The sequence below is a fragment of the Nicotiana tomentosiformis genome, chromosome 1 (assembly GCF_000390325.3).
Source record: "Nicotiana tomentosiformis chromosome 1, ASM39032v3, whole genome shotgun sequence".
Classification (NCBI taxonomy): Eukaryota; Viridiplantae; Streptophyta; class Magnoliopsida; order Solanales; family Solanaceae; genus Nicotiana; species Nicotiana tomentosiformis.
The window spans coordinates 30,134,907-30,158,427 of NC_090812.1; the positions used below are offsets into that span (position 1 = coordinate 30,134,907).

The 23,521-nt window shown below is 34.6% G+C and overlaps 2 protein-coding genes across 3 annotated transcripts; one reads left to right on the forward strand and one right to left on the reverse strand.

The window, feature by feature from the left end:
* Window positions 1-4,676: 4,676 nt before the first annotated feature.
* Window positions 4,677-7,277, reverse strand: LOC104119309 (uncharacterized). Of its 2 annotated transcripts, XM_009630777.4 has the most exons (3): window positions 7,087-7,234; window positions 6,300-6,365; window positions 4,677-5,929 (listed from the first exon to the last, which is right to left on the reverse strand). In XM_009630777.4, the coding sequence occupies exon 3, from the start codon at window positions 5,882-5,884 to the stop codon at window positions 5,141-5,143; it is 744 nt and encodes a 247-aa protein (XP_009629072.1). In that variant the 5' UTR covers window positions 5,885-5,929; window positions 6,300-6,365; window positions 7,087-7,234; the 3' UTR covers window positions 4,677-5,140. The 2 variants fall into 2 exon arrangements, with proteins under 2 accessions (XP_009629072.1, XP_009629071.1); XM_009630776.4 differs by lacking the exon at window positions 6,300-6,365 and having other exon boundaries at window positions 7,087-7,277.
* A 7,931-nt stretch (window positions 7,278-15,208) lies between these two features.
* Window positions 15,209-21,910, forward strand: LOC104119310 (uncharacterized). The gene is made up of 8 exons (XM_009630778.4): window positions 15,209-15,433; window positions 18,502-18,583; window positions 18,699-18,766; window positions 18,861-18,958; window positions 20,246-20,382; window positions 20,480-20,547; window positions 21,425-21,488; window positions 21,667-21,910. The coding sequence occupies exons 1-8, from the start codon at window positions 15,423-15,425 to the stop codon at window positions 21,682-21,684; spliced, it is 546 nt and encodes a 181-aa protein (XP_009629073.1). The 5' UTR covers window positions 15,209-15,422; the 3' UTR covers window positions 21,685-21,910.
* The last annotated feature ends 1,611 nt before the right edge of the window (window positions 21,911-23,521 follow it).

Sequence of the window (23,521 nt, forward strand, 5' to 3'; positions counted from 1 at the left end):
TTTGAAACTCGTTCATAGAATAATAAGCCGGCGATGCACAGCTGATACCGAGCGCTCATATGCGCATACGAATGCGTGGAGGGAATTCAAAGAGTTATGTTTCAAGTTGAATCAATTTCGCACGATAGAATACAAGAAAGTGAAATTTTTCCTAAGGGTTCGGCAGCCTCTCGAAGATAAGTACAGACGTCTCCGTAGCGATCCACAAGACTCTACTAAACCTGCTCATGACTCGTGAGACCTATGTCACCTAAAGCTCTGATACTAACTTATCGTGACCCAAAATCTGACATGTCGTGATGGTGCCTATCTCGAAACTAGGCAAGCCGATAACATCAATAACCCCCAATTTCCTTTAAGTTTGAAAAACATAATAATTTGAGTTTAATAAAAGGCCTCACAATTTCCGATACAAACATTCCCAAAACCTGGTGTCACTGAGTACATGAGCATCTAATTATGAATAAAAGTCTGAAAAATACGGTCTGTAATAGTCTGAGACCAAATACAGTAAATAAAGAGATAGGGAAGGAGAGGCAAGGTTTGCAAAATACGGCAGCTACCTCAGAATCTCCGAAAAATCAGTTGTGTGAAAGAATCAACACCCGCTATATCCGGGAATACCTGAATCTGCACACGAAGTGCAGGGTGTAGTATGAGTACAACCAACTCAGCAAGTAACAATAACAAATAAGGAACTGAAGATAGTAACGAGCTACACAGTTATGGTTCATTTTCAGTAATTCCAGCAAAGAATAGACATGCTATCAAATCTGGCAGTTTAATGTCAAATCAATTTTTATACAGTTCATGTTCATGTAATTCGTATATAAAAATCTTTCAGAGATTTCACAACAATGACAGATAACAACTAAGTGCAATAACAAATGGAAATCAAGTACAACTTCTCAGGACAATAATCACTCACTGGGCTCCCAGCCCTCATCACTCACTGGGCTCCCAGCCTTCATCACTCACTCTCAATGGGTACCTGCGCTCACTGGGGGTGTACAGACTCCGGAGGGGCTCCTACAGCCCAAGCGCTATAATCTGCACGGACAACTCACGTATTTCACGGACAACTCATGTGCCATAATACAAATATCTGGATCTGCACGGCCAACTCACGTGCTGCATGGCCAACTCACGTGCTATAGTATAATATAAGGATCTGCACGGCCAACTCACGTGCTATAGTATAATATAAGAATCTACACGGATAACTCACGTGTTGCACAACCAACTCACATGCTATAGTATAATAACTCACAATCAGGCCCTCGGCCTTACTCAGTCATAAAGCTCTCCAGTCTCCCGGGCTCTCCACAATAATAAAAATCAGCCCAAACAATAATGATATGATACATCAATAATGAATAATAGAAACTGAGATAAAATCTTCAGACTTTTGTATAGAGCTACATAGATTATAGCAGCTTGTGACTTAGTGATATTCCGGGTTTTGGGAGAAACTATTTTGTATATGCCGAGTGGTGCTATTCTTGGCTATTTATAATATGTTGTTTATCTTTAAAATATTGTGATTTCTTTAAATTTTTTGCAATATTAGGCTTACCTAGTCGTAAAGACTAGGTGCCATCACGACCCCTTGCGGAGAGATAATTTGGGTCGTGACAGGGACCATCAAATTCCGGTTCCGAGGTCGTTTACTAAAAATATTGACCCAAGTAAAACTTAACCCTTTTAAACCAATAATAAGGAACTAAGTGTTCTGAATTTAACCCGAACCCTTTCAAGTCCCGAACTAACCATCCCCACAAGTCATAAAACAGTAAAGGCACATATGGTGAGTCTTATTTAGGGGAATAAGAATCTAGAAAGTAAAACAATCGGTTGGGTCATTACTCAACCCAACCTTCGGACGAAGATACTGAAAGAATATGGTTGGAGGTTGTTGGCGGTCCAAAAAAGGGGAAGGTATACGGGCTTCCTAAAAAAGAATTCCATCGCTACAGGTGTGTAATTCAAGAAAAAGTTTCTTCCTCACAGGGCGAGGCGCTTAATAAGGAGAGCCTCTCGGCTATGCAGGAGACAGTGACAAGGCTTACATCCCAGCTAGAAGTGGCCAAAGAAAGAGAAAGGCTTAGAGATGCTCAAATCCTTGTATGCAAGCTCATATCAGAACTTTCCTTTCTAATCGAGCTTTTCCATTGCCTCGGTCTCGTGAGTCCTCGCCAAAGGCTCGACCTCCACGTGATCGTTCCTCCCGTCCTCCACAAGATCGTTCTCTATATCGTCTTGTAGATGAAAGTTCATCAGATGGTGAGGATGTTGTAGAAAATACCCCTTGACCAATACTTTGATATACTTTGAACTAGACTAATAGAACTAGTTTTGAATTAGATTGAACAATTTTGAACTTGTTGTAATTACTTAATTTTTTCTTGGTTTTGAATTGTGATGTTTAATTGAACTTTGTTAGTTTTAAAGTATTATTTGGATGTTTGGTTGGATTTGTGGTGAATTAGGGGTTATTTGTGGTGAATTGGGGGTTATTTGATGTCAATTGGGGGTATTAGTAAGCTGTTTTTATTTGGCATGTGGTGTAGCTACCAAAACAGGCATTTTTCTACCAAAATTAATCCTAGAAAACTGACCGACCTTGGTCGGTAACAAATTAAAAAACAATTGTAAAATACCAACCAATGTTGTCGGTAAGATGGTTGTCATGTCCAGATTACCGACCAACGTCGGTCGGTATTATTAAATTTAATTATTTATAAAAAAATATAAATTTTCTAGTACCGACCAACGTTGGTTGGTATATAAAATATTATAAATTAATTTATTTTTTATTACCGGCCAAAGTTGGTCGGTAAACAAAATTATTAAATTTAGAACACCAACCAATGTTGGTTGGTAAAATTAAATTATTAAAATAATATTCTGACCAATATTGGTCGGTAATTCAATTAAATTGTCAGATGGTCGTGTAGAGCATACCGACCGAAGTTGGTCGTTAATTTCCGACCGACTTTGGTCGGTATGCTTTACCGACCTTCAAAATACCGACCACACGTAAATGGTCGCGTTTTGGACAATTATTGGCCATTACCGACCGATATTGGTCGATTTTTTCGGACGGTTTTACGCGAATTTTTAGTAGTGATATAACTTCTAAATGCTATTCAATTTTGGGATTACTCGTAGTATTACGCTACTCTTGAGCACCTCATTACATGGTAGAGAAAATGATAAAAAAGGAGAAGAAATTAATACTCCTATCCAGGATTATAAGTTCATTTTATACTCACACTGGAGATGCACAAAGTAGAACAGTGATGACATTTCCTGCAAATTAAAATCAAACTCATGTCACCATAAAAAAAAAAGGGATCAGCGATATATGATACTCATGTAAAGATAACTCCAACAACAGCGTATTGAAATTAAGATAAAATAACCTATTATGCCAGCAACAAATTCAGGTTTAACCATATTAGTGATCGAATTAATTTGTCTGAAGTTTTAAATGATAGTTTTACACCAGCTAAAGCTGATAGTAATATTGAAGGACAAAAAGATGTAGAAAGAGAAGGTTGAAATATATATGGTGGCTTTGGAATGTGGCAGAAGAGAAATTTGCTGAAGATGACATATATAATGTTTTGAAGAACAAATGGTATGGGATCATTTGCCTACAATTTGTGTGCGGTTGCGATTATATGTTCTTTGTTCTTCCGTATGTAGTATATATATATGAGGTGTAAGAAATTTTTGTCTTTTTTATTTAACCAAGGTTGTCTTTTTTATGCCACCGATGATCATAGACATGCTTGCAATTTGTTTTTACCATGATATCTATGTTTCGTCAATTTTTGTATTATGTCATATGTGACACTCAAATAAATCTCAATTTCTTCTTTGTTTACTTTTCTAATCATGCAAATAGGTTCAAAACCAGACAGATACTGAACAAGAATATATATGGTAAAGAATTTCCGTTTGCGTTCTGTGTATTTGAGTTGCCTTTGTATTGTTCTTTAGCTGCTTGTACACTTCTTGTAGGCCGAAGCATATTATATTAAAGAAATTAAAAGAAAAAGGACTTGTCTATCAAGAACTACCATAGAAAGTTCCTTAAAATGGTATGGTATGCTTGCTTCATCAGGATCTTTTCCATCTTATCAAGCTTCATGTACCGTTTTCTTATAAAGGATAAAAGATGCAAAAGTAAATGAGGTGAAGCAATTTTCTAGTCCAATCGTAACAAAACATAGACAAGTAGATTAATCGCAATAAGTTGCGGGAATTTAAATAATTGTTCGAATCATGCCTAAATATCAATTAAGACACAGAAAATATATCAGCTTAGTGGGGGGGAAAGTTTGCAACTTAGTTTAACAAAAATAGATAATATTCAATACAAACAAAAGCAGGTTTTTCTTAAATAAAAAGAGTGCATGAATACTCAAACGCTTTTGCTTCAGAAGTTGCATATAAGCAGTATCATTTGGATTCTTAAAAAAAATACACTGAGGTCTGAGGATTGTTTTATCAACTTTGACTTGCAGCATGTCATTATATCAGCAAGCAATTAAAAAAACACTTACATCATCTTCTCTAATCAAATGATTCAGGTAAAGTCCTGCAGATACGGAACAAAAGAGTAGACGCTGAGTTTGAAGTGCAAAAACTTTACTTGGACAACGACAAGCAACCAATGCTAATGCAATATGAAATTTAATCCAGATAACAAAATACATAAACAACAGCAACCCACAAAATAAGGTACTGTACACTTTTAATCAGTCTGTAGAAAGAGTATACAAAACAACTTTCGTCAAAAAAGTACAATACTTTAAAAGAGCCAAGTCAAGGAGATAAATTTGCTACTTCATCTTCAATTACAGAGAGCACTGTTGTTGCCTGTGCTACTCAAATTCAGAATATCCAACTTAAAAAAGAACTGCCAACTGTACCATCAGGGACCCATATATAGGCCGTAGCTGGCTGCACCCTAACAAGAATTGAAGTAACAAAAGTATTTCCCCAGTATCTCTGTATCTTGAATAAGAGGCCCGTGATTATGCCTACCAAGCAAAGCCTCTACATACCTGTGAGAAGAAAGTCAGAAACCCAAGTAAACAAATTTGCTACAGCAAGCAAGCCTGTTATTTCACTGGTTCTCTTGCTCGCCAGGACGACGATATGGCAAGTATCTGTGGTCTTTTGAAGCATTCTTGCGCCTTTTCTTCTCAATGTATGCTTCCAGTTTGCCAGACGCCTTGAGCTCTTTGTATTTCTCAACAAGTTTGCGCTTCCGAATTTCAGACTTTTTGAGGTAATAAGGTTGTTTCCCTTGCTTAGCAGCTTCTCTCTCTTTCTTCTTGTGCTCAGAAAGAATCTCGCTCTCGGTGTGCTTCACTCCTGCTGATTTCAATTGTTTGTCAATCCAAGTAATGCGATTTTTCAGTTCACCAACCTCTTCTGGATCATTTGATTTCCTCATCTGTTTCTTCAGATCCTCTTTTTCTGCTGGAAGATCATCCTCATAAAGAAAATTATATCTCTTCTTGAACCCTTCTTCGTTGAGCTGACCGCATAAAGACTCAAAGCGAGGGTCACGAGTAACTTTTTTAGGAACTTGGATGATTTCCCTAAATCTGCTCACTCGCTTCTTGCTACTCATCTCCACTGGCCTGTTCTTGTTTGCTCGGCCACTTTTTCCTTCCGAATTGAACTTCCTATACACTGTATCTGACCCATCGGACCGTGCTCTCAGCAATTCCTCAAAAGTCACATCAGCAAGCTCCTCCTCTAACTCCTTCTCCTCCTCATCTTCAGACAAAGATTCATGTTTGTCAGAGTCATCAAATTTGATTTTACTTGAACTTGCAACAGCTGCCTTGTCGTTTCTCATTTCAACAATTTGATTCCCTTTGAGAAAAAGAACTTGAGAACATTGCTGCACAGAGATGGAGGGGCGTAAGCATACAACACAAACCAGTAATTAAACCAAAAGAATTTGTACTCTGTTGCAATACAAAGTAAGTCACGCTAACTTCAGAAAACATGACTAAAATGCAAGTAAGCACTAAAATCTAAGTCAATTAAGTTTTCCTTTGATGACAATGGTATTTGGTCCAGCTTGCAACACCTGCAGAGGTATATGCATTCAACTGAACCCAGCTTTTTTCGACAGAGCATAGATGTACATGTGAAAATCATTAAAATTTTGATAAATATTAAATTATGAACACATAATTTCAAAGTACAATGAGTCAGTTCTAAGAAATTTAAAGGTTGAAATCATCAAGTGTAAATCCTCGATCCACCTCTGAGCACCCAGCTTGACTAGTCCACCAAGCAGCCTACTACCTCCCACAAGCACAAGTCTAGACCTGCCCACAAGACTGTTGTAACTAAAGATGTGAACTTGATATCTCCAAGTTATTACTCTACCCTTCAGGACTTTTAAGTCAATTAATTAACAGCTAGGATTCATTTAAAAAGGAGAAAAAGTAAGCTTTTCAAAAGAAATAAGAATTGAAAAGCCAGCACAAAAGTGTCACTACGAAAAAAAGAACAAGCTTTTCATATCATAGCAAAGCAAAGTCATGGTTTTCCTATCTTCAAAAGTTTAAATGTCCCATACGCACAATACCTAACCCCCAAAAAAGGACTAGCACTCGTCTTGCTAATTCAGCTAATATAAATAATGCTTGAAGCAAAAAAGGCAATAAAGAACAAGGAACACATACACACATTTTAATGAAACAAAAATTAATTGAAAGAGAGGAGCAGGTTCTTATTTTAACTTAGCATCTTCAGTGAGAGCCTAAACATTAAGCGTATTGAAAAAGTCATGCTGGAATTCGTAGAGCCTATCTTCTTAACAGGAAAACCTGAAGCCTAGAATTAGTAACTCACGTCGTCGAATGGTGTGAAAGAAACTACACACTATCATAGTCATGTTTTTTATAAAAGAAATTCCAGAACATTGTTCAAACGGCATGCGAAACATGATGTCTGATAAACACATCCAAAGAAACTAACAGCACACCAAGAATAGCAACCAAATCACAAACATATTCAAAAGAGCTAAAGAAAAAGATCACAGACCTTTGTGGCGGCAGTGAACGGGGACTTTCAGGCTTCAGATATACTTTGCGAATTAAACAGATCTCGTCTAAGACCGAAAATAAAAAGAGACCCGAAGAAAAGTGTCCAACGTTTTTCTTCTCAAAGAAAGCGATGAACAGTGGAGATTAAAAAGTAAAAGCAGCAACCAAAAATTATGAATTTGTATCAGTATTCTTGGCCGTGCAGGGTGAGATTCCAAAGTAGTCCGCGGTTGAGAGCTCGAGGGTCCATTTATTGGGCTAAAGTGAAGGATTTCGTTTGGGCCTGGTGGAGGGAGAGGCTTGGTCGGTTGGGCCTGAATTACTGGACTTCGTGTTTTGGGCTTGAACTTAATAGAAATTTCTGGTGGCTTTGGTTATTTTATTGAGGATTTTCAGAAACCACTATAGTTTAGTGGCTATTAACTTCCTATAGCTACCATATATATATATATATATATATATATATATATATATATATATATATACTACCGGACTATATTCGCGATACTGTATTCATGAATACAATCGCAGAACTCGCTTAATAAGTAGGGAGTCCAGCTGTTTAATAAAGGAAAGAGGATCAATTAGCGTGTATCACTCCTAATTTAACTCAACAAATCAATTCTACAATTTGGTTATTAGTGTGTTGTATTCTATGTATTCGCGCGACTGTATTTTATAAATATAGTGAGGTAATCCGCCTAAAAATAGGGATTACAGTTGTTTAATTTTGTATTCCATGCAGTCGCGTGACTGTATTTATAAATACAGTAAGGTAATCCGTCTAAAAAATAGGGATTACAGTTATTTAGTTATGTATTCCATGTATTCGTGCGAATATATTTATAAATACAGTGAGGTAATCTGCCTAAAAATAGTAATTACGGGTGTTTAATAAGGGAAAGCGTAATATTGAATTTTATTCAATTTCACCTTATTGAATTCAGGTGTATTCAAACAACAAAAAATCAAGAAACATGGTGTATACCGTTCTATTCAATTCGACTGTATAAATTGTATTCAATTCACTAATATTCATTATTCATTATTATACATTGTATTCAATTTGCCATATTCAATTCGACTATATTCAAATAAAAAAAATCACAAAAATAGTGATATTCGGTTGTATTCAAAAAATACAAACCTTTGGAATACATAAATACAAGCAAAAAAATATAATATTTTTATACAAAAATACAACATATTTGAGTGTATTTGTACAGAATACAATGTATTTGTATCATTGTATGTGACTCAATAGCAAAGAAGAGAAGAAAGTTCGCTGGAGATGGCGTTTTTCGGCCAAGCAAAATACTGTATACATTATTAAAACTAAAAATGGAGACGAACAAAAACCCGACCCTCAAATCTTCTCCGGCGACTTGCTTCAGATTTCCAAAAGCTCAATCCATAGCCATGGCCAAATCTATTCACCTACTCCCTCTTCGCTTCAGATCTATTCTCTTCGCTTCAGATCTATCCATGGCACGATGGAAGATTTGATACATTGTATTCAATTTATTCAAAACTAAAAGTTCCAGATCTATGTATCATTGAAAATTCAGAAAATAAAAAAAAACGAGACAAAAAGGAAAGTCCACCATCGCCACCAAGAATGGCTGCTACGACGACTGTCTTAATGGAAACGGGAAAGAGATTTGGGGGAGAAGAGAGAGGATTGACAATCTTGTATATATATATATATATATATATATATATATATATATATATATATATATATATATATATATAGAGAGAGAGAGAGAGAGAGAGAGAGAGAGAGAGAGAGAGAGAGAGAGAGAGAAATCATGTGCTAACTGAAGGAGGAAGAGAGAGAAATGTATCTAGCGTATTTCGCGCCTTAATGGTAGTATACATAATAAATATGTATTTTGTTATAAAATATAAAAGGTAGCTATAAGTAATAATACTTTGAAATTATTTTATTTTATATTAAATAGGATGTAATAGTTTGATATAAGAGATAAAATTTTCTATTTTATTTAGATGCAAGACTTGGGCTTAAGCGGCCGAATATCAATTTTTCCTTCTTCTTAGTTCTTATAAATTTCTTTAGGCTTCCTTGTATTATAATTGAGGAAAAGGTAAATTTTTCATGTGGCGCCTGCGCCACTAATTGAATCTATACCCATTTTTTTAAAAAAGTTTAACTGATACCTAATTTTCCAAGAACTTCAGATACATACATTTTTCTCTTCTTCTTCAATGCAACTTTCTTCTTCTTTGTGTTTAGGGTTTCTTCTTCTTCTTAGTTGCAAAATGGGTTTGTTAAATTTAACAATTTGATGATTAAGAATTATTCTTTATAATATTTGAAAGTTATATTTTAAATTTGAGCTCATTTAAAGTAGATTTGGGTGTTGAATCATGTGTTGGATTATTGAAATTCGAAGAACATGTTTATGTCTCATAACTACAGATTTTGAATCTGATTTTAAATCTCTTTGTCTAAAGCTGAATTAAAAAATTGAACTACTTAAGATTTGAATTTCTGAAAGTGCAATTGAAAAATAAAAGAACTTCAGATTCGAAATGTGAAGTTGCTTTGAAGGGCTTGAACCAATCAGGATTTAAATTTTTGAAGTTGCAGTTGAGATATAGGAAAACTCATATTTGATTTTTGAAGTTGCATTGAAGAGATTGAACTACTTCAGATCCGAGCGGGTATATTTTACAAAGTTTTATGCATGCAAATATTTAAATTCAATGGTGGCCCAGAAATGGATATATATGCAAATGCCCAGAGGAAAAGACTTTAGTACTTAAATATGTCTATATGAGTATTTTTATTCCTTATCTATACCACTGAATATAAAATATCTCTTATATTTGTAAAAATGGACATGTAACGACCCGGCAGATCGTTTTGAGCATTTGCATTCCGTTCAACTATTTGAAGTCTTAAGCAACATCGTTATCGTATGATATATTATGACTTGTGTAAATTATCGGTTTTGATTTTCAGATTATTCGGAATTGATTTGGAAGAATGAATTTCATGATTGAAGCTTTAGAGTTGGAAGAGTTGACCGAGTTTGACTTTTTAGTATTTGACCCCGGAACAGAGTTTTGATAGTACGTTAGGTCCGGATGGTGATTTTGGACTTGGGCATATGTCCGCATTTGTATTTAGATGTTTCTAGAAAATTTCTGCGCTAATTGGCAAAAGTTAGAAATTTGAAGGTGTGAAAAGTTCATAAGTTTGACCGAGAGTTGACTTTGAGGATATCAGATTTAGATTGTGGTTCCGGGAATTGGAATAGCTTCTTTATATTATTTGGGACTTGTGTGCAAAATTTAAGTTCATTCCGGGTTGATTTGATATGTTTCGGCGCGGGTTTTGAAAGTTAAAAGTTCAAAAGTATATTAAGTTTGATTTGAGGTGCGATTCGTTGTTTCAATGTTGTTATGCGTGATTTGAGGCCTCGAGTAGGTCCGTGTTATGTTACGAGGCTTTTTGGTATGTTCGGACGAGGTCCCGAGGGGTTCGGGTGAGATACGACCTTTATCATTTGGAATTATTTCCTTGGGCATGATTTGATGTTCTTTAGTTGCTTTTGGCTAGTTTCGAGTCACTCAGAGATCGGTACGTGCGGGATGGCATTTTTGGAGCATTGCTTGGCTTGATCGGTATTGGATTTGGCTTGTTCTAGGTAAGTAACACTTCTAAACTTGGTGTTGAGGGTATGAAACCCCGAGTTACGTGTTGTGTAATGGATGTTGAGGTGACGCGCATGCTAGGTGACGAGCATGTGGGCGAGTACCGTGTGCATTGTGATTTAGTCGATTCCATGAAACTATGTAGCTAACTTATCTGAACATTTTTACTTTACTCTGTGTGTTAGAGCACCCGAGCTGTAATTGATGCTAGAAGTCATGTTTAGGCAACATGCTGGTATTATTGAGACCCATAGTGGTCGTTCTTTGCTAGTGAGTTCTTTGCTTAATTGCAGTTATGTACTCAGTCGCATTCATCATTACATATTATATCTCGGTCTCTGTTATCGTATATTGTCACATCTCGTATCATTTATTAGGGCTGATTAGCATGAGCATTGTGAGCCCGAGAGACAAGAGAGATTAATGACCGAGTGAGGCCGATGACCTGATTGTGAGTGATAATTAAGGGATCGGGCTGCACGCAGCAACATGTATTTTATTTATTTATGCATGTATCTGGCTTATTATAGTGCTTGAGCTGAAGGAGCCCCTCCGGAGTCTGCACCCCCACAGTGAGCGCAATGGATATTATGTTTGGGATGGAGTTCCATGGGCATGGATTTGCCCTATATATTCACATTTGGGATGGAGTTCCCTAGGCATGGAGTTGCCCTATACTTTTATATTTGTGATGGAGTTCCCTAGGCTGGATTGCCCCTATACGGTACTGAGTGACTGACTGTCAGTCACTATTTATATTGAGGGATGGATCTTCCTTGGGCTGGACCTGTCCCGTACAATACTGAGTGATTGAGTACTCCGAGAGTGTGAGTACATGAGTTTATCACTGAGATACATTGCATTTGACATGCGTACCTCATATACATACATAGAGATGCATTTCCTTCTACTACCAGGTTTTTTGTGACATTCATGATTTTACCTGTATGTTGACATGTAGGAATAGAGATATAGTTTCCTCATGCTACCTGAAAATAAAACATCTTATTTATTGTTGAAAGGTTTTTGGGAAAAATCACAGTTATTAAACTTACTCATATATTTTGGGGGGTTTTTTGGTGAAAGATTTGGGATCTACTATTATACTTGACAATCATGCCTATTTTTCGTAAGTGTGAACGAGCCGAGTTATTTCTTGTACCATCTTTATTATACTATTATGAATTATTGCTGGTTATTGGAGTTGGACTCTGGCCCTTGTCCCACCTCGTCACTACTTTCAACTTAAGGTTAGGTTTGTTACTTATTGAGTACATGGGGTCGGTTGTACTCATACTACACTTTTGCACCTTGCATGCAGATGTTGGATACCGATGTTGCTGCGTACGGCGGGAGCTGGATCGGAAGATTTACCTGCGTTCTAGTTATGACTATCACTTGTCCTTGGTAACATTAGATCTGAATTATGTTCATTTACATTTCGAACAGGTGTTGTAATTATTTCACTTCAGTCCTGTAAAAATCTAAATCTTAGACGCTCATGATTTGTACTACCAGTCCTTGAGGAGTTGTATAGAATTCAGTTATCTCATCTTTGACTCACATCATTATTATTATATTGTGTTTTATTATTAGCTGGCTTACCTGACGGATGGATTATGGATTAGGTGTCATCATTACAGTTTAGATTTTGGGTCGTGACAGGACAACTTTGATCTAATCCTTAATAAGGTTTATAAAACTAACAGTAAAAGAAAGAAAGGTTTACGGTAAATGTTAGCTAAAAGTTAAGAAGACCGTAAGTATCACATTAACAAGGGAGAAGAGAAGAATTCCATAATTTCTTCTCTTTGCTTTCGCGCTAAAATCATTCTTCCAATTTTCTCTATTTGGCTCCAAAATTATTCTTTTAAAGTTGCCGGTACAATATTTGAATATGCTATGTTGAATCGACCTTTTAATTACAAGCTAAAAATTAAAGCACCTTTTCTATTATTTTTTTAGGTTAGAAGAGGAGAATTAGAACGTGAGAATTGAGAAGTAAAGATTGGATGTTGTTCGAATTTTTAGTTGGTTTGGAATGATGTTCAGGTTACTGTAACTGCTATTTTTCTTTTTGGAAGTTAAATATAATATGCAATTGCTGAAACTATTAAAGACTTCTTACTGAAACTAGAAGTTGTTGAAAACTTTTTACTTTTCAAATATTTGAACAACATATGCCATATAAAATTCATCTTTTGAGCAAACTGTAACTATGTTTTGATGCTTTAATGCATGATATCATTTTGAAGATAATATTTAGTTCACTTGGTTCTTAGTTAATATATCATGTGATGATTCCATTTAATTTTTTTCAAGCAGATGGTGATGGAATTATTATCAATTCACTGTTATTGATTAACTTATCGAAAGAAAAAAACTATTTCATTCATATACACATGATTCGACAACAACATTCATTTATAAAATAGTTACTATTTCAACTTCAATTTACAGCTAAAACTAGTCATACTTATTATAACTTCAACTAACAACTAAAACTAGTAATACATATGGCAACTATATCACTAAGTTGCAGGCAAGATGTTGTGAACTGTTGATGGCAAACATCGTGAATTTCACATTCACTAAAACTTTTTCTTCATTTTCTCAAATTCAACTTTCATCTTACATACAAAAATTCAATTAGGATTCTAACCAGGCTTCAACTTCTCCTACTTTTTCCATTAATTTTGGGATCACGACTATAGATCTTGATCTTTACAATAGAAAATAAGAATAACTTTAGTTAAATATATATAAAGCAGCACTATATAGACAACACGTGTTCTCAAGTAAGTTCCAACTATTAATTTTATTTACAAGAACCATGCTACTGAAATAGTTCAATATTGCTGAACATTACTCCCCAGTTTCATAGTCCATGATGCAAAAAAATTCATATGTCAAGTTAAAAGAGCAAAAATATTTATCTTAAAAAAAGTAAGTAGCTTGTAAACCAAAATAATCATACATATACTAAAAGAAAGATCATATATTTTTCATATTTTTGACCATAAAGTTGTGAAACAGAAGGTTTGAATTCTTACAAATAAAAGCCCAAAGCATAGAACTACAAACTGGTAATAAACGATAGCTTCAAAAGCTTCAACCGCCGCTACTTGGATAAGAACAAAATCACATGAATCGGTTGCAAGAATTCGAAAGCAAAAAATTAACAATGCATCGCTTTAACAAATCCTAGATGATTACACAATATCACTTAATTTATAAATTATTTTCAGTCGAACTTCGATTCTGGATTATCCTGTCCCTCCACTGACTAGACTCATAGTTTCTACATTAGAAAGGGTTGAGTTCGATTTCTAGGGATTTTGGGAGAAAGAGTGGAGTTCAATTCTAGGGATTTTAGGAGAAAAAAGGTTGATGGGCGGGAGAGCCAGAGAGCGAAGGGCAAAAATAATTGATGGATATTAACATAATAGTTAACTAGTAGTTGATAGAGAAAAAACTTCATTGCTTTTAACTCAACTTGATGCTTTTACCATTAGTTTTATAAACTTTATTTAGTGTTACACTAAAGTTGTCCATTTTTATAAAGATAAAAGGATATTCTATATTAAGTAGTATAAACAAGAGATAAAAGTACTCCTATAACCATACTCTAAATATTGAAATCTAGACTTATTGCTAGCGTTTGCCCATAAATTCTCAAATTTATTTTAAAAAATTTGATTTGCGCAAAATTTGGTTTGAAGATTAAAATCTGTTTGGAAATCGTTTTTCAAAACACATTTCACTTAAAAAAAAAAATGTGACTTATACCCATAAGTTCTAAAAACTATCAAAAATATCCAACAATACCAAACAGACAAACTTGCTAATCATCTATATGCAGAACCTTCTTCGACGCCATTCATTATCATTATCACAAACAAACATAGATAGGTTTGGCACAAATCATTATTTTTATAATGAACTACATAATACACTATCCTAAAACCATAACCTGATATTTTAATATCAACTGCTAATAACACAATTACTAGCTACTACAATTCGTCAAATTGCAATAATATTACAAGATCCATCAGTTTTAAAAAATGATAGTAATTAGCTGGTAAATTAGTTGGGTCATAATAGATTGTGTATTTTTTTTATAAAATACAAAAGTTTGGGATCGTTTTTGAAATTGTTAAAAAAACCAAAGGTAATATTTTGGGCCAAAAACAGGTGTAAAGCTAGTTTTGGGATTTGAAAATTTTGTTTTCAAAATTTGCCAGGATAAAATCTATAAACAAACGGATTTTGCCAAAAAGGTTTTGGAAAAAAATTTGACAAAATCTACGGCCAAACGTTTTTTTTTTTGTGTTTTAAACTTTAGCCTCAAATACTTCCTTTTTTTCTTTTAACCGCAAATGGTTCACTAAATCCAACTTTATACGGACAAGTTAACATAGAACATTAGAATCATCAAAGTGGAACTCAGATACCTTAGCTTTCTTACAACGCGGTCCACGGGGCTGGTGGATCCACTAAAAAAAACGTCATCTTTGGTTATCATCAATAAATATAAGGGCTAGCATATATTTTATTTTAAAATTGAGATCTCAATTCCAAATTTATCACTCTGTTCATCAGCTTAAACCCTACATATTATTTTTCTCTCAGCGTCAGCCCGTGAAAATGTTCAAGAAGTAAGTGCACTCCTTTCCTTTTTCCCTACTGGAGCTCTAGGTTCAATTTCAGAGTTCTCTTGTTATTTGATTAATTTCCATGGAATTATTAGACAATCTTGATTTCATTTTGAAGTACATTCCGTGCCTGATTAGTGATTTTACTTATCTATTTTGGTTAAGTACGGGAATTAAGGGTGCCTGCAAGTGATTTTACTTTTTCTATTGTAAATTGCTTACTTTGGCTGTTTTGTTTGATTTTCTTGATTGTTAGGTAAATGATTTATTGGTCATTTAAAAAATGAGCTGATGTAGTTGTTTTATTCACTTATTACTTTTTTGCTTGTTCTCAACTTGTCTATAGACTATATTCATGAGAAATATGTTTTTTTCCCTTTCTACATTGTTGGAGTGATTAAGGATGTTTGCTGCAGCAGGCTCCGGGGTCTGTACGCTATAAATATAAGCAACACATAGTTGTCAGTGTAAGAAAAAGTAATTCTTGCACAAGCTAGATGTTCAATCCAGCAGATCCTCATCTATAAATGTGGACGTAAGAATTAAACAATTGATTATAATGCCTTCCATCGAATTTCTTGTTCCGGGCTGCAATTCATATCTGGTTTATGATGGTATTCTTTTGTGTGGTCCAGCCTCTTTATGTCCTTAAATTTTAGTATACAAGGAAAGACTTTACAAATTGTATAGTTTTATCTCCTTGGGTAAGTATCAGTGCTTTTTTGCGTAAGTAGAATGTGGTAATGTTTATGAGGTTCTCAACTTCAATTTAGCTGCTCCAAGTTTGTGTAGACCAAGTGGTTCTTTTCCTTGTATGGATTTCCTTGGCCTCAATTTAGATGAGGGGTGGGAGGATACCTCATTGGTTCTATTTTAATAGTTCTCAAACAACAAAAATCTTTTTGAGGGTTAAGAACATTAAGGGATTAGTGCTTGATACCTTTAAGAATTTAGACAGATGTTAGATGCTTGGGTGTTGTAATAGCTACCTAGAATGCTTTTAACAGAGAGGACAAAGGGGATAATCAATATTGGACTGGTTCATACTTAACTAACGAGAAATCTATTACAGCTGAAATATACATGATGCTTAAACCAGCAGGCAAGACTTGGAGCCAAAGTTCTTGCTCAAGGTTCTGATCAACATATGTAATTATATTAATATTGATTATATGATTCAGGAAATATTGTTGACAAACCATCTGACACTCGTTACAGACACCTGCATCTCAGTGCTAACTATGCAACTGTCATAGACTGTGAAATGACTGCAATATCTCAAAACATAGAGGTGTCTAAGACCCGAAGAAGGATGCAATTGAAATTCAGCTACTTGTGTTTGCAATCTGCTTTTCCTAGGGCCCTTCTTGGGTTTGGAGATTTGCTTATCATTGTACCTTCTTCTTCCCGGTGTTTCTCCTGTTTGATGTCCTCATCTACAAATTCAATGTTTTCTGGTAGCCAAGGATTAAAATGGTTAGGCTATTTACTGGTAGCCAAGGATTAAAATGGTTAGGCTATTTACTCTTATAAAGCTGATCATTGCCTAGATTGTTAAGTTCAAATGTAAATCATCTTATGGTACTTGTATCCAAACTCTTCAGTTTCCAACTTGAAGTGTACCTCTCTTTTGCACCTTTGACTTCCCTATGATTCTTGGCCATGGAAACTGTTAGCAAATGTTGTAGAAGTGTGGATGTGGGTCATACAAAATTGGAAATGGTCACATCCAAATTTCCCGAAACAGTCGCTTTCCTAATAAATTAAGTACATTTCAAGAAGACAATTCAGTAGACTAATTGGTCTGACTCAACAAATCTACAAAGTGGGCATCTCCACGATCTATGCAGCCAGCTTGCTCTCTCATTCCTCTTCTCTACCTATGCTTCTATTCCCTTCACTAGTTGATTAATAAAAAAAAAACTTGCAAATTACGCACACATTGATAAAATGAAAAAGTGTCACCTAAGATGATCTTACGTAGACCTCCATATGGACCAAGTGGTAGGTGGGACCCTATGATGATTGTAGGAGGTGACAACTGGAAATGAGATAGACCTAAATCTCTGAGAGAAGTTGTTTTAAACAACCCTCTTTGAATTCATTATGGATTTAGCTAAGGATATAACACAACGAAGTAAATGACCTTTATAGGGAATTGCTACCAGTTAGGGTCGAGGCACATTATGTCTGATATGTGTCGAGAGTTTTTTTTATCTTGGTTAGAAACTTGTATATCCATGTCGTGAAAAATGTGAGATTAAAAAGATCTCTAGTTTTGAAGAATCCCTGAGTTGCCTGAAATATAAATTATCTAATATTGCAATGAAATGTGCCTAAATAGAGTAGAATGGATATGGAGACTCATATAGCCGATCAATTATGTCTGATATGTGCCGAGAGAGTTTTTTATCCTGGTTAGAAACTTGTATATCCATGTCGAGAAAAATGTGAGATTAAAAAGATCTCTAGTTTTGAAGAATCCCTGCGTTGCCTGAAATATAAATTATCTAATATTGCAATGAAATGTGCCTAAATAGAGTAGAATGGATATGGAGACTCATATAGCCGATCAATTTCGGATTGAGGCATAATTGATAGATTGTTGATTGATTGATTAATTAATGTGTCAGACCATGTCTTTAGTGGCATGCATTTCATCCACACTGCAGTTGATTCCATCACCTACGTGTACCGGGACAAATAAGTAATAACTGCCTTTGGTCCCTCAGGCTTACATACTCATTGCAGCTTTCAGCTGTCCAACTACCTGATTGATATGAACTATTTTAATTATCCTGAGGGAATCTATATACTTTTGTATTTCGTATTGCGATGAATCAATTGACAATGGTTATGCAATTGATTTAATCAGGTGAAACAATTCAAACTAAACAGGCCCTTAACCTTAAATGTCATTAAGTCAAAATTTTCTAATCAAGAATGTGTTTGTCATTAATCTTAGATCTTAAGTTCTCATGCTCAAATTTGTTAAGTATGCTGTGTCCCACTGCAGTTTATTGTGCTGAACTAAAATAACTTGGACAACTCAATCTATGTTAAATATGTAGGTTTACAACTGAAGAAGTGTCTGGACAAAATCAAGTCAAGGCATCTGTGCAGCGTAAAATTCGTCAAAGCATTGCGGAAGAGGTCCTGACTATGCTACAGACCACTTTGTTTCTTCCACACTTTATTCCAGCTAGCGCATTTCTCTGAAATTGTGGTTATAATGTGTTAATAATGTCAACATTTCTTCCTTTTGCAGTACCCAGCACTAGAGCCGGTGTTGGAGGATTTGCTTCCGAAGAAGTCTCCACTTATTGTTGCAAAATGGTTGATTTCGACTGTCTTAATGCAGTTTTTTATCTGTTGTTTTCTTCTTCTTTCATTAACATCATAGTTCGTTCATTCATCATTTCTTTTGCAGTCCGAATCATCTGAACCTAGTTGTAGTGAACAATGTACCCCTGTTTTTCAACATACGTGATGGACCTTATATGCCTACTTTACGTCTTCTGCATCAGTGTAAGTTATTCGGTTTTTTAATTTTCTTCCTCCTTTATTTTTCTTTTCCATTAAATCAAAGGTCATCCGCTTAAACTTCTGTCCTTTCTTTTGGTAACCTTTCTTATGGTTGTATCAAGTCCTTTTCAACTTTTTTATTTCTTTACTAATAAGGACTGTTATTTGGTGTTGGTTTCTTTGGATACTAGTATAGACAATCCAGATCAGATATAATTGATACTTCCGCCCTGGTAAAGTTATTAGTTTTACATGTGAAATCACTTCAAAATATTGGACGATTAGGTCATTTTTGTCATCAGCAAGTATCTCCTTAATATGCAGCCAATTCAACCCTTGTGGGCTGTGAGGAAAAATAGAGCTTCTTAAGACGTTTGAAGAATGTAAAGGAAGAATAATTGACTTCTCATCCACGGAGTTTTGAAGATTCTAATCGAACATGCATCAAACACAACAAGATCATGCTTCGATATGGAATGGCTATGACCATTGCAACAAAATAATTCAAGCCAGCTGATGTTGCTGATTAGCATATTAGCATATTAGCATAATTAACCAAGCAATAATAGAATGGGTGTATGATTCACATCCAGAAACTCATTTGAAGGCTCATGATACTTAATGCCTTATTTTTCTTTTCCCTTGATATGCATAACTAATTTACTATTCACAAGATATACCTGCTTGGTTCAGTAAAACCAGTCACAGCGAAGTGATCAAGCATTTGTGTACTTCCAATTTACTATTCAAAATTTTGAAGTTAGAGGTTTCTGTAGCAATCTGGTCTAAAAGAACCTAGGAAACTAAATTACCATGTGGAGGTCATTGATTTCTTGTGAGGGCGAGGGACGAAATATTAATTAATTTGTTATGCTTGAGATTGGAGATGATGTGGGTGCTCTGAAATTCAAGGGTACATCTTTCATTCAGTTAATTGGGTGTTTCTCCTTGTAATTATACGCATGAAAGACACAGACAAATATTATTTTTTGAGCAGTCTGGCTGAGATGGAGCGAGTAGGTCAACTGGTGAATTGCTTCCTTTTTGTTCAATTGACTTTCTGTCTGGTTCAGTTTACTGGTACTCAGATCATATGGCATACCCTGCCAATTCTCGTTCTCCAGTCCTTTTAAACAGTTGCTGATTGACTCAACGACATATACATATATTTGTGATTTGTAACTTTTCAATGTATGCCATTGATGAACTTTATTTATATGATATGTTGACTATTTGATTTATTCAGTGATATTAATGCTCTGTTTGACCTTCCTCTTTCCCGCTATACAGATCCCAATATAATGAAAAAACTACAAGTTGACAGGGGAGCAATTAAATTTGTCCTTTCTGGTGCCAACATAATGTGTCCGGGCCTTACTTCTCCCGGGGGTGCCTTGGATGACGAAGTGGGAGCAGAAACTCCTGTGGTATGAATAAGAGCAATTTTATGCTTTAATATTATTAGGTGTTGTTACTGCAGTTTTTTTTTTTGCGGAATTTTAAGGTGCGACCTTTTGTTTTTAGGCTATTATGGCTGAAGGAAAGCAACATGCTCTTGCTATTGGCTTTACAAAGATGTCGGCAAAAGATATGTGAGTTGCTATCTTAGTATTTGCATGACTTCTTCTTTTGTATGTTAAAGCATGCTCCTCTGTGTGATAGCACTGAGATGTTTTACTACCTTTTGTAGGTCAAAGATGTTCTGCCCTTTCTTTGTTTAGTTTGTTTATTGACCCTAAATGTGAATCCTCTGTGACACTTTATTGCCTCAATTGTTGTGAGGAATATCTATCTGCCATGACTTTAGCGGAAAACCCTTACCCCAAAAAAGGAAGGTAAGCCTTAAAGTACATATATTGGTCTTTGACCTTAAAATGTTTCCTCTTTGTGTCAAGGTAATTGGCTGGTAATGCCTTTTAGCATTAAGTTCATATATTTCTCTCCTTGACCTTAGATATTCTTGCAAGCTTTGGTATAGTGAGTTTGTGAGAAATGATAGAAATAAGACTTTTTTATTATTGAATTTTCAATTGGAAATCCTGAGATATTCAGTAATTGATAGTCGCAGTATTTGCCTTGGGCATCCATATAGTATATTTCTGTGTGTGTGTAAATTGTATGAGGTGAGAGACACAACTAGTATGAGAGACGGGATGTTGTTGATAGCATTCCATCTGCTTGAAGTGGTGGATTTGGAAAACGCAGTTTGTGAAGATATAGTCATGAGGACTAATAGGCTTTCATGATTAGATTAGTCAATCTATCTCCATTTCTTTGTACGTGTGAAAACGATAAACTTTATGTTTAGGAGTACCAAATGACTTTTTCAAACTTTGGCATTGACGATCTTGCTTATATTCTATTATGAGAGAGCTTTTCAAGTTCTGTTATTTTCATGTTTCTCTTGTCTGAGATATATATATATATATGTTGTTTCAACACCTGAAAAAGCATGTCTTACCGTTGCAGAAGGGCAATCAACAAGGGAATTGGTGTGGATAACATGCATTATCTTAATGATGGCCTCTGGAAGGTACTCTATTGCCACAACTCCTATACGAGCAGTGAATTGTTCCCTTTTGATTTATACATACGGCATTTTGTTTGCTGATGGAACATGATTATGTATTTGTGATGCAATTGTAAGAAACGTGAAAGATATTTCTTTCTGTAGTCATTGGTCAATTTGTGATCTGTGTTTCTGTTGACAGATGGAGCGACTGGATTGAGCTTGAATGAAACTCGAGACCCATCTTTTACTAGATGGACAATGTTTACCTGCTGCAAATAGCAAGAGTTACTCATCGTTATGCACCTGTTATTTCGTTTCTCTAGATGTTAGTGGGGGTTCATCCAACGGTTTTGACAGATTTTGGTTTGATATTTTAGATTTCAACTTTTAAAAATGTTAAACACAACCATAACGAAATAAATTCGATATGGTTTGTTTTTTCACTTTTCGATTTTCGACTTTGGTCTGTGCGGTGTGGTGACTTTGGTACTATTCGTTAAAGTCATATTTTAGCAACAAAAAAAAAATTAGAATAGACATTTAAAACTTGTACCTAGGGGTGTACAAACCGAACCGAAAAATCGCACCAAATTGAAAAGTCAAATCAAACCGAATTAAAAACCCGACTAGGTTTGATTTGGTATTGGCTATTGAGTAAAAAAATTTGAACCAAATCGATATATAAATCTATAATTTTTTATATATAATTTTAAGATTTTATATAGAATTTTATTTAAAAATGTCTAGAAATATTTGAGATTCTCTCACGGGATATAATATTTAATAGAAGTATAAAGTGCATTCATTTTTATTTACTTTAAATAATAGATTGTATCACTTTCTTATTATGTGTTATTGAAATGCGTCAATCATCTCTTTGTTCTTTCATATTCATATGTCAAGATTTATTATATGTTTTTCGAATTTGAAGTGGTATTTCAATAATCTAAAATTACATAGAACATATCATTATTTAGGTATCATATTGATTTTTATGTTTAATTATTAAATTTGGTTAACCCTGAAAGCGTACATCAACCAAAAATTATTGGTAGACGATTAAGAAAATAAACTATTATGTATTACTAAAAACAATTTCTCCCATAATATCACTTTAATAGATCATATGCTTGTTATTATGTTTTTTTTTAGTAAACTTATATTCACTTATTAAAATTTTATCTATTACTTTAATAATGCAATATTAAAATAATATTCATGTAACACAAAAAACTCGAAAAACCCGATAAAATCGAACCAATCCAAATCGATATAATGAGTTTGGTTTTGTTTTGATAAAATTCGAACTAACCCGGTCCATGTACGCCACTATTTGTACCTGTGATTCATGAAACTGTTTTTTCGGACTAAATGATTAAATCAAGCCCAAAAAAAAAAAAAAGAAGCTAAAGGAGAACAAATTAATCCAAAACGATATCAATGGGTCTCGTTTTTCGCTAGAAAAGAAAAGCTAAGAAAATATGTCATACATAATAATAGTAGAAGCTAAATGTGACAAACTAACGAACTTGTTTGCAAGCATTCAACAAACTAAATATAGGGAAATAAATTTAACTTAGCATGTTTAGTATCAATTAAATCAAACAATATCTAACAGTCAAAGCAAATTCTTTGATCAATACCCATAAAAAGAAAAGTTCCAGGTTTAACCTTATTAATCACATAGAGAGCAGCGAAGCAGTGATGTTAAACGTTACTAGAGAAATTGATTTAAGCCTAAAAAATTGAATACGAGCCATCTTTTTACTTCAAATTATATTGGAATTATTCAAATATGAAATTATTGATTTTTAACTTAGTGTTGAAAACTTGAGATCACCATATGATCGGGGGATTAATGATTCGGTTCGGTCTTTGTATAAAATTTGTATCATAACAAATTTTCGGTTACTCTATTTTTGTATAACCAAAATTAGACTTTTTAAAATCGTCCTAATCATCTCGGTTTCTCTTCGATATCAGTGTAGTTCGATTAATTTTTGGTATTTTTTTACGTTATGTAAGAGTCGCTGCTATATGTTACAACGGGATCT